Raw genomic sequence first — 12,088 nt, 5'->3', positions numbered from 1 at the left:
ATCCGACGATTCCATAAATTCAATTCATGAACATTTTGACTTTTGAATGCGCGCCAAAGCAAGTTTTCTTCCACTTCGACATATCTGACCTGGGAATACCTTCATATACTTCATTTATTATTGTTACCCATTCTTGACCTATTCGTCCTCTATTGCTAGGCGTTATCAGCTGTTATCCATTGCGAATCCTTCTTCCTATAGCTAGGGACTTGTAATAAGATACCAAGCATATCGGGGCTGATAGAAACCGCCGTCAACAAGATCTGCTCAGCCACTCCTCGTCATCGTCTGTACTACAGAAAACAACCCTGAAATACCACCAGAGGCATCTTTCTACTTCAAACATCACAACTCATCACAATAAACATACAACGCTACAAACAAAACCTTCTGTTAATCAACTCAAAAACTTCACCCTGAGCTTTTTCTTCCTAGATTTTGAAGCTAAAATTGGGAAATGTCCTTCAAGGGCTTTCAAAAATCCCTGGTCAGAGTGAGTATGACTGAACATTATCAAGCCGGATCGCGGGGATTCTTGCAATTTTGACTGACTGATTGACAGGCGCCTCAAACGTTCAAAGCCAAGTTCAATCTAGGGGAACAAACAAAAGATGCCGTCTATATTGATGCGGAACGGCGATTCCAGGAGTTGGAAACCGAGACGAAAAAGCTACACGATGAGAGTAAAAAATACTTTGAAGCTATTAATGGCATGATGAATCATCAGATTGAATTCTCTAAAGCGATCGCCGAAATATACAAACCAATTTCAGGAAGAATGTCCGATCCAGACTCCCTGGTTCAAGAAGGGAATCCAGAGGGAATCAGGGCATGCGAAGAATACGAAGGAATTTGCAAGGACCTCTTGGCGACCCTACAACCAGAGCTGGAAATGATTGAGACAAGAGTGATTCGACCTGCCGATGAATTGTTAGACATTATCAAGGTGATCAGGAAGACTGCGCTCAAACGCCAACACAAGCAATTAGATTATGACAGACATCGAGCTACACTCAAGAAACTACAAGACAAGAAAGAGAAGACTTTGAAGGATGAGAAAGCTATGTATAAAGCGGAGAATGATGTTGAACAAGCAACTCAAGAGTTCAATTATTATAATGACCTCTTGAAGGACGAGTTACCCAAACTTTTTACGTTGGAGCGCGAGTTTATTCGTCCGTTGTTTCAATCGTTTTACTATATGCAACTGAACGTCTTTTATACCCTACACGAGAGGATGCAAGGATGTGATATTGGATACTTTAATCTCCAGCTTGATATCGAGGAAGGGTTTGAGGCGAAACGAGGCGATATCCGAGACCAGGCAGAAGCCCTTTCCATTGTGAAGTTTAAGACGACAGGTGCCAGACGTCCACCAAAACCTCTTGCTCTCGGTGGACCCAACCGTCTTGCCATTGAGAACAAGCCATCTACATCCACAGCGCTGACTACGACTCCAAACCGCCGCGCATCTACTGACTTCTCATCATCGGAAAAGCCACCACCACCTTACTCTTCGATGTTATCTCCTACGAATCCTGGCAACAGCGTGATGCGATCGGCGTCGACAGGTAGTTCGTGGGGCGCTGCCGCTAAAGCGAAAAAAGCGGCACCTCCACCACCAAAACCAAAGCCATCGAGACTCAGCGGTGCACCAGCAGCGGAGACTGCTACCGCACTGTATGATTATGAGGCACAAGCAGAGGGTGATTTAAGCTTCAGTGCTGGAGAGACAATTGAGATTGTGACGAGAACTAGTAATGAGAACGAATGGTGGATTGGAAAGATTCACGGAAAACAAGGGCAATTCCCTGGTAAGTCTTTCCGTATCACTCACATGTTCATTGCCCAAAGTTAACACCAATATTCAGGAAACTATGTCAAAGTCAACTAAGATTATAAGCCTGAAAACAATAATTCTTATCAATACCCTTACATGGCAAAACTTTTGAATCATCATATTCCCGGGGACCTTTTGGGATTGCGCATTTAGACAAGTAACACTGTTTACTTGAAAAACAACACGGTGCATCGGAGTAGGACTTCGGAGCAGAGGAATCGACGGACAAAGACACGAGTGTGAATCTGAGCATGTACTTACATACCAAATAACTAATACGATGCTTACTTTCTGATGAATGAATTGAGAGCTTGCGGTCAAGCCTTCTTGGCTGATATGACATCTTTCTGTTTGAGGCCATTTGAGCAGCACCGATATGCACGAAGAGGATTTTAGTGTTGCGAAAAATGCTTCGGCCTCAATTACGTTGAACAACCCCGGACAAGAGCAGGCAAGAGCATACCTACCATGCAAGTAAACAAGATCGGTATTCTTTCATGGATACCTTGCCCTCCATCGGCGCATGCATTCATTATACAAGATCAGTTTCGGCTCCGTCATTCGTGTTGTGTAAGTGAGAATCTGGGCACACACGACATACGGCTACACGGCATGATTTGATATGATATGATATACATATGCGGAAAATATTTTTTCGGTTGAAATTAAAACGCAGGTCTGTGATATGTTTGTGCGTGGTACGAATGAGTAATGGTAGGTATATAAATAAATGAGTGTAAAGTCGATACAAATCGAGTATTTGTGTATGATTGATTGGCGGTTTATGGAGTTTGTTTGTGTGATAGAACTGTAGTGTAGATAGATGACTTGTGATTTATCTTTAGATTGGATATGATACACCGAAACTGGGTTTTTTATTACTTTTTTTACTTTTTAAACTTTTATTATTGCATAAATCGACAGAGGCTGAACGTATACGAAGATGAAGATGAGGCATGGGATGGTGCTTAGTGGGTGGTGGGTAGTATGTGATGAGTAGACAAAGATTATGCACCTGTACATTAAGCCTCCCACAGCCTTGTTGAGTCTTAGCTAGCTACCCCGATTCCTAAGTCTGCTCACCGAATACCTAGTCCTTTTGTCGTCGTGTGTGTGCGTGCGTGGAAAATTAAGTATCGTCGGCGACTAGAATTCGAATTTCAGATTACAGATTACAGATGCCCGTGGGAATGAGGGGTCGGTGCCAGGTAACTAACTATTTGTTATTAACTAAATACCGCATCGTATGTCTATCTAGGTGCCTTGTAATAACTAGAATGAATGATCAGATATCTGATAACTCGTTATTTTACTTTATTTTATTTTATTACATTTCCATCTTTGAATATCGGGAATACTGTAGTGCTTTTCGGAGGGGTCCGATACCATGCATGAGAGTCGATAGATGGATGATAGTATCATATCATATCATATAATATAATATAATATAATATATGCATGTAAGTAAGTAAGCTGAGCAGCTCTACGCCCGGTTTCTATGGAGATCAAAGGGTGGGTTTCTTACTGCATGGGCTAGGTTCTTGGATATGATTAGATGGATGGATAGATAGCTTGAGTATGCGTATGATTATGATGATGATTATAGATACGCCTATTTCGGGATGGGAATCTAGATGCCAGCTATATCTGAGGCTGGAAGTTCTGCACGTATGAAATGTGAGCATAGGTAATACAGGCAAAATCTGCCTTGCCACTATGTAGATAGAGCATGGTGTGTGAATCTGATGACGCTGTCTCCGTATGCACGATTTGCACACTGAGATGTTACGTTTGGATAGAAGTAGAGCGAGGGAAGGAGGGATATGAGAGGATATCTTAGTTATGTAGCTAGCTATGGTTGCCAGACAGTATGCATGTCTCGACATGCTCGATAGATCGAGAACGTTGTCCCCGCATCGTTGCAACACCACCTGGTCTTGTTTGCCTCGCCCGGTACATGTGTAATGTTGGTTCCAATATATGCCGCGTGTTATTGAAGAAATATGGCTTTTACCCCTCTCTCAACGGTTGTACATTCACCGAGATTCATGTCCGACAGGCGATATGCATAGTTACACTCTTTGCCATATGCGTTGAAACACGATTTGATGTATCAATCTTTCTTCAAGACACTGCATACTCAGCATGCAAAAGCGGAGGTTAATGTTTGTACTTATCAAATAGGAATGTGCATTAGATATGTATAGAGTATGATGTACGCCAGCAATTTATGCCTCAAGGTATGAATTAAGAAGTAAAAAGAGTGTGCCTCCCCTTTTCCCCACCGTTAAGGACTGCCGGTTTTCGATCCTTTCCGAAATAATACCCGAGCCCGATGTCTTGATACATGGCTTTCTCGTGCCACATCCATGATGCTTTTGCAGTGGAGGGATTGAACGTTTCATGTATGTTGAGATATGCATGATCACTTGCATCAGCAGCTCCGGCTACTACCGTCGTGTGCGAGTGCTTGCCTGTTCCCGTTCCCTTTTCCTTGCCCTTTCCTTTTTGGTCGATTCCAATTGTCATCTCTGCTTCCATTACATCCCTGTACATCATCTGAGGATCGTGCAGATCCGCATCCCCCATCTGCGCACTCACATCAAACGTATGACCAGTAGCCCTCCCATCAATATGCGGCCCCTCACCCACTCCCTTCCTTGTCATCCCACCCCATTTCTTCAGCCCCGCTAACTTGATTGCCGGATCGAAACTGACAAAAATAATAGCCTGAGGACTATCATACCCCCCTGTTACATACACTAGACTTCTCTCATCGGCAGTACCTTCCACATTACCGAGATGCGTGGGCGGATTTAACAGCTTGTAAAGCTCGTCCAAGGCTTCGTTTGCTACTTCAGGATCTTGTGCCGGGGGCCAGTACGTAATATCTGATTGCTTGTACATTTGGCTTAGGGCGTCTTCAACATCAGTTGATGAGCACAGAAGTCCAGCTTTAGAGGGATGATCCGGAGGGTAAACGAGGGGTGGGCCGATTGTTCGGGATCCGGCGCGAAGTCGTAATCTTTGTTTTCCTTGCCAGTCGGTGGGAAGAGGGTCATCCACAACGTCGAGAAATGTGGACGAAGAAGAGTCATAATATCGAATCCGGGATTTGGCAAGTGTGAATGTTTGATTAGAAGATCCATCGTGGCCTGGATGGACAAATTGCGGGAGTCTCTTTTGCGAAGGCATATAATTCGGATTGTCGTCTTTCACAAGTAGTCGTAGAAGGGGATCGTCGGGGTAAGCGCTTAAATCGCGGTCATTGTAGCTGTTGCAATCCTCCGAGGTACTTGATTGTGTATTTGTTGATGAAGAAGGGCCAGCTGAAACAACGGAGTACGACGCTGTTGCCTCTGAAGAAGAGGCGTCCGACGCGAAATATAGATCATCATCCATAGCATCGAACTCTGACGGGAAAATAATAGGGGTAGTATAGTAAGTGCGCTGGCTTCTGCTTGCTCCATGATACCATTCCTTTCGAGACTCAATAATTCTGAGTTCTCCGGTATTCTCATCCATATCAAGTCGAAGATTTGTCCATCGGTCATCGATTGGACCCTCTTCGTGCTGACGCCGCCACATACTCTGATTCTCAGTTCTCTCGGTCAAATCTTCACAAGGGGAAGCGAGGGGGAATCTGATGCAATGATAGAATGAAGTCCAATCTATCTCCTCAACTTCAAATGATGTCTGATTTGAGAGTGCATAGAAGTAACCGTTATTAAGCTCAAAACAGACGGTTGATCCGATTTCCGACCCTACCATATCTGGAAGGCGTACTTTGTGGTCGAACCATTTTCTCTCGGTAAGATTGTAGCCATGTATTACCCATTTCTTGTGATTGTCTGAGCCCAATTCCGAATGTGTGCCATAGTAGAGATATTGCCCATCGTGGCGAACAAACAATCTCTCTATAGAGTCCAATTCTCTTACAACAAGAATTTCACTAGTCTCAATGCTGAATGCAATGAGCCACGAATTTGCATCTAGGCCTGAGGTTTTGTAGACACATGAGATTATACTGTCTGAACAATACAACACCTGGAATATACCTTTAGTATTGCAAGCAATTTCTGAGATAGCACTACTCAACATTCCTGGAATGCTGACAACGGCTTCACGACAAGCCGAATCATGAAGATTCAAGACTCTCAGTTGGTCATCGAGAGTATAACACAAGACACCTTTGCAATAAAGATATGCATCCCCGAAACCAATAGTTGCTACTGAGTACGGATTGACAGTAGCGAAAGCCTCTCGCCTTTTCGCAACTCTCCGAAGAGCCGACGCACTAAGACCAGCAGTATGCTTGTTTGACAACGCTTCATTGCAGAAGGGTATCTTGTTCTATACAGTCCTTGTCAGCCACCTACGTGGCACGCGCAGTCATGTTGATGACGAAGCGGGTAGCTTACTTGTACAATTAATCTGCATATGCTTTCCTCAGTAAGTAAGTACTTCAATGCTTTGCAAGAGAGGCCCAAATTAAAAACATCGTCGAAATTGATGTTTGTTATAACATTGGATAGGACTTCATATGGAAGGGAGAGCAGATTAAACATCAGATATTTCCGCAAAGGTACTAGGAATTTTAGCTGCACAACCGATATTAGCTTTTGGCCCAAGGACAATGGGGCAATTGATACCCACATGCAAATTGCGCACGAAAATCAAAGGACCGGAATAAAGAAAGATAATTTTTTATCTGGAGAAAAAAGACTGTTGACGGGCTTACAAGGAGGCTGCGTGATTGCGGACTTTTAAGGCGGGCTCTTTTGAGCCTCAGAGTGATACGAGAGATTCGGAACATTCGTATCTATCATAGTTGCATTTTGATTGAACTGCAACCATCCCAAAAGCAGACATGAAATACAAAAAAATCGCGCACGTTGCGCGAAGAGCCTCATATTCCATCGATCTTGATTAATTAGGTTCACTACCTAGGCATTAGTTGCAGATTCAACAAGGATATAATTTAGTTGACACTACGAGGCGATCATCACATCCTTTCGGCTAAAAGTCCCACACCTGCTTTTGAGGCTCTTACGACTCTTTTCTTTCCGTGTATCTCCAGATTCTTAATTCGTTAAATCATATGTTTCTCAAGAATCGCGCGAAAAAAAGGTCATATGGCCAATTCTACTGCTCTTTCGTTACTTGTGGTGAACGACCCCTAAGTATTCAAAATGGGACGCATATACATACACATGTACGCACACATGATGGAGTGTCGCTTTTGTAAAAGTATCCACGAGGCATCTCGTTGCCTCATCTGGCATGTGGGAATGAGTGCAGGGGTAGAACTACCATGAAATAAGATGGAGGCTGAGTCGGAAGAGACAGTTGTGTTACACTCGCCAAGTGACATGCGGGACGAATCGAGTTTGACCTACATGCCTGCAAATGTCGGTTGTGCCTTCAAACAATTTCGGAAATGTAACCGGGTGACACGTCGGGAATATGGAGTAGTTGTCTGTTGAGCCTCAAATTCGGACGGTTGGAGAGACCAGCATCAGTTTAATATATCGAGTTGGGACAGAAACAAAACAATGAAATTGGTTCACCCAGGGAAAGTGGGGTAAAGTGAGGCTCAAAATGATCATCGTATCAAACAGTTTAAGAGGCGGTGAAATGATAAGAGCCGCGCTATCAAAGACACTGGTAACTTTTCCAAAACCCGCAATCAACACAGATCTGAGACAAAAACAGAATCGGTCAGATTGAGTTGCGTCGCCAAGAAGAAGTTCGAAATTCAGAGGGTAAAAGAAGTCCCAAGCAAAAGAAATCCAAAAATTGCTCTTCGCTGATGTCGAAACGAGGACGATTTCGCAACTGACAAAAATCTTTCCAAGCATACCCGAGCAGTATCGATAGTGCCATCTCTACTTAGTGATGTGTGGACATGTGAATAGCATCATCTTTCGAAAGCGAGATTTCTCAAGCTGTCAACCTCCCCTTCTTACTGACCTTCACAATGTGGTCCCGGCTCATTCAGATCTTTGAAATTGAGAGTCCGATGGAGTTTCCTCGTACAATATTTCGTGGTGGTAAATTCAATAATCAGCAGAGAGATCATGACATATACTCCGTAAATATACTCGTACCTCGCATTTAGTTTGTGATCTGAGAGAACCAAGCTTAGGTAATTATTAATAATGCTCCTGAAGAAGAGGGTTGTACCTTCCTATTTCGCTATAGTTCCGGAACTCATATGTGATAGCGAGAGCCAGTGGAATGGCCAATCAGAAACGCTGCTCTACGATATGTACGAGATGCAGTATAAAATACCGGTAAATATGCGATACACGTGACACCCACCTCCGTGGCGAAGTGATTACCTAATAAGTGGGAACATTGACTGAAAAGAGTCAGTTGAAGGGACCAAGAAAAAGGATCCCTCGTACGTCCCTCGTACGTCCCTCGCAAAGAGATCCAACTTTTGTAGCGAGCCATTCCGAACTCCGTTGTCTTACGTACTGTACGGAGTTCAATAAAAAATGGAATGTCACTCGTCGACTCGCTCCCCCTGATAGCGGCTTTTGCTATTACTTACGACGTATATAGGTAACACCTTCGCGAGAGAACACTGACCGTTGTACAGCATGTCGCAGATTATTTCGAAAGAATTTCGACTTCAGACTTAGAATATGGGCCATCTACAGAACTTCATCTCAGGCAGGAGAGTCGATCCATCTTCGCCGCCACCTTATCTCCTGAAATTTCGATCCTCGAAAACATTTATCCTTTCGACAATATGTGTCGCAGTATTTACCGATATTTTTCTTTACGGAATCATCGTACCTGTCGTGCCTTTCTCACTCACCTCGCGCGCAGGTGTGCCTGAATCTTCGGTCCAGAGCTGGATATCTGTGTTACTTGCGGTTTATGGCGCAGCATTACTCGTTGGAAGCCCAATTTCAGGATGGTACGCCGACCACTCGTCATCAAGGCGTCTGCCACTACTGATAGGTTTGATCGCAATGGTTGGTTCTACGGTTATGCTGTGCCTGGCAAAGTCGGTCGCATTGCTGATTGTAGGACGCATATTCGGAGGGCTGAGTGCCGCCGTTGTGTGGACTGTGGGACTAGCCTTGTTGGTCGATACCGTTGGACAAGCTGAAATTGGAGAAACATTAGGTTGGGTGAGCTTGAGTATGACTCTTGGGATTCTAGTGGCTCCCTTGTTGGGAGGGATTGTGTATGAGAAAGCTGGATATTATGCCGTTTTCTACATGGCTTTTGGATTATTAGTCTTGGATATTCTCCTTCGCTTAGTATTGATCGAGAAGAAAATGGCTCAGCAATGGTTAGACGATGAAGTCACCAATTCTGACAGCAGTTCAGATTCATCAATCTCGCCGAATCGTAATGAGGATGCAGTTGTTACCGATGCACGGAATAAAAACATTACAAACACGGATGAGGAGAAGGTAGTACAAAGCAAACCCTCAGGTGCTACCGAAGCTGCGCCAACTAGTCCCCCACATATTAGCAAATGGCCTGCAATGTTCTCTCTTCTGAAGTCCAGAAGGCTCTGTGCTGGGCTGTGGGGATGTGTGGTTCAAGCATCTCTGATGTCATCATTTGACAGTGTTATTCCTCTATTCGTTCAAGATACTTTTCACTGGAATTCCGTTGGCGCAGGATTGATCTTTCTTGCTTTGGTGGTTCCCAGTTTCTCGGCACCTGTTGTTGGTTGGGCATGTGATCGTTATGGTCCACGTTGGCCATGTGTTGCAGGGTTTTGTTTTGCAACACCATTTTGGATTCTCCTTCGACTCGTTACGCACAATTCCTTAAAGCAGAAAGTTCTTCTCTGCGCATTACTAGCACTAATCGGTGTCTCCTTGACATGTGTCATGCCAGGATTAATGGCCGAGGTTACATATATCGTCGAAGCCAAGGAGAAGCAGATACCTGGTCGATTTGGAAAGAACGGAGCATATGCACAAGCGTATGGTCTCTTCATCACCGCTTATGCGGCTGGTACTCTTGTCGGTCCAATCTGGGCAGGTTATGTTGAAGACTCTTCAGGATGGGGCACAATGTCCTTGTCATTGGGATTATTCAGTTTGGCTGGCGCTGTCCCATGTTTAATCTGGACTGGAGGTCTGATAACAAAATCCAATGCTAAGACTGCAGAAGAGAGGGCGGCCAATCCTCAATCAGGGGTAACTAATGATACTCTAGCTACACCAAGAGATGCGGAGGATATCGTATAGTAAGTTTACTTTTTTTGTATATATCTATCGAGAATATTGTAGATATGATGTGAGGTCGGTCTAGAAGATATTGTATATAGCCACATCTCTACATCACCTGTAAAACTATATATTATTCTAATTTATAAAAACATCCAAGTGACATAATGTTCCGTGATGCACAAACACGTGTCACAATATACTCATCATCAACTTTGCCATTATCATCAAACTGTATTCCTGGTAAGATACTCCCCGATCCATTCACTTCACGTTCGTAAACTATAGTTCTCCTGTCAATCGTCATCCGCCCGTCAATCGTCATCCGCCCACAAACGACACACCATTCTACTCAACCTGTTAAGATATCTCGGTTTTCTCAACACTGTCTAAAAGACATATACACATCTCAACCCAGAATTTAAAACCCCACTCCTCACAATTCATCCTCCAAAGCATCCACTCCGCATATCGCACAGGATACTCTAACACTCTGATACTCTACCATCTAATTCTAATCGCCTGAAATGCAAGTAATGCCAAAAGCGCGGAACAAATACACGGAGTCCGTTGTAAACATGAATGTATGAAAATTGTGGAATGAGCTATGCGTAGCTACTTATAGAAGTATAATGGACGAGAGAGGATCACGAGGGAGTTAGATGGGATATGAAATAGAATAGTGGATTTATTCATTATGTATATTCTTGAAGAATTTGGGGTTGGGGAATGAGAATTGTAATGGATAATGGGGGTCAATGTATGTAAGAATTAGAGCGAGGAATGTTAAATTAGATATACCTAGGTAAAAGCGAGTATCTGGATACTTGATAGGTAGGTAGATGTGACAAAAATTACAATGTAATACAAAACAATCCTTTCCAAACTAACACACTCTATCACGATACATATATAATCTGTTGTAAACTCGCTCAGAGTCACCAAAACCCTGGCTTAAAGATCCGCAGCTAGATGTTGGTTGTTGGTAAGCTCTATAAGATTAGGTACTGCAATGTACTTACTACAGATGTCTTTCCTGATCTTCACGGCTTGGGAATAATCAAATAACACCCCTGCATTGTCATCTAGTCTTCGAATTGACCAACCTCGATACTTGATCTGGTTGACGAACGTTTTGTTCTAGAATAGTATTACTTTGCGAAAACTCTCTCTCCTGAGATTAAATCCAATGTTGAAATGATAGTTTCAGTCGGAAAATGGTCGAGAATGATTTGTGTAATTGATTGATATTTTGGCAGTTATTTTGCATCAGTCTGGGGCCTGAAAATCAAAACCACCTTTGAATCAATGCGGTCTCGGATTTACGACCTCAAGTATAACTAACACACATTCAAAACTACCTGCGCTCCATAGGCTCTGAAGCAAAAGTCTGTTTTGTTGTCTTCTCCGTACGCATTGGAGTTCACAAGACAGTGATGAGATCGACAATATAGTGCGCATCTCAGTTCGTTGAGTCTTTCGCCCAACGGGATATATCTAGTGGATGTAGGGTTGTGGGACCGGCCTGTGTGGATGGGCTGAAGGGACAAATATCGAGAGGGAGGATAATTGGTCTGCGCCACATAGCAAGAGATATAGAAGGTAGTGCGGAAAACGAACTAGATCAAGTGGCAGGAAGTGAGGGGAAGACAAGTGATGAGGCGCTTGGTAGCATTAGACTGATTTGAGTGGGGATTCAGGAGTGGTTTGAAAGGTGGTACAAGCCTATCAATGAATTGCAAGTGGAAACTCATTGTGAATGAAAGGGCCTGAAATTTCAGCTTTAATTCATACAAACGTTAGATTACTGAATTATCGGTGGTTCTAACATAGTGTTGGCCACAGACTGTATTGTCATCGTTTTGTAGATAGTGTGAACTGAACCGAGCTGAAGTTCGAACTACTTCCATACTTCTATCTATATCGTCATATCGGATTGCCATACTTCGAGTGTCTAGGGTACTAGTAGGAGGTCAAGGTCTGGTTGACATCAATTTGTGGATTCCCTTTGATACATATGGACAATAGAAAATGCATCTAT

At 43.4% G+C, this 12,088-nt stretch overlaps 3 protein-coding genes across 3 annotated transcripts; 2 read left to right on the top strand and 1 right to left on the bottom strand.

The window, feature by feature from the left end:
• Positions 1-457: 457 nt before the first annotated feature.
• EAF02_005398 (uncharacterized protein) lies at positions 458-1,894 on the top strand (the record flags this gene model as incomplete). Its single annotated transcript, XM_038901446.1, has 3 exons — positions 458-493; positions 563-1,814; positions 1,872-1,894. 3 exons carry the CDS (start codon positions 458-460, stop codon positions 1,892-1,894), a joined length of 1,311 nt encoding a protein of 436 aa, XP_038758786.1.
• A 2,193-nt stretch (positions 1,895-4,087) lies between these two features.
• EAF02_005397 (uncharacterized protein) lies at positions 4,088-6,408 on the bottom strand (the record flags this gene model as incomplete). The annotated part of the gene is made up of 2 exons (XM_038901445.1): positions 4,088-6,193; positions 6,262-6,408. 2 exons carry the CDS (start codon positions 6,406-6,408, stop codon positions 4,088-4,090), a joined length of 2,253 nt encoding a protein of 750 aa, XP_038758785.1.
• A 2,085-nt stretch (positions 6,409-8,493) lies between these two features.
• On the top strand, positions 8,494-10,068 carry EAF02_005396 (uncharacterized protein; the record flags this gene model as incomplete). The annotated part of the gene is made up of 1 exon (XM_038901444.1): positions 8,494-10,068. One exon carries the CDS (start codon positions 8,494-8,496, stop codon positions 10,066-10,068), a length of 1,575 nt encoding a protein of 524 aa, XP_038758784.1.
• Between the last annotated feature and the right edge of the window lie 2,020 nt (positions 10,069-12,088).

Source organism: Botrytis sinoallii (genome assembly GCF_014898435.1).
Source record: "Botrytis sinoallii strain Bc 23 chromosome Unknown BSIN_008, whole genome shotgun sequence".
NCBI lineage: Eukaryota > Fungi > Ascomycota > Leotiomycetes > Helotiales > Sclerotiniaceae > Botrytis > Botrytis sinoallii.
The sequence above is the reverse complement of the archived record's forward strand: the minus strand, read 5'-3'. Positions and strand labels throughout refer to the sequence as shown.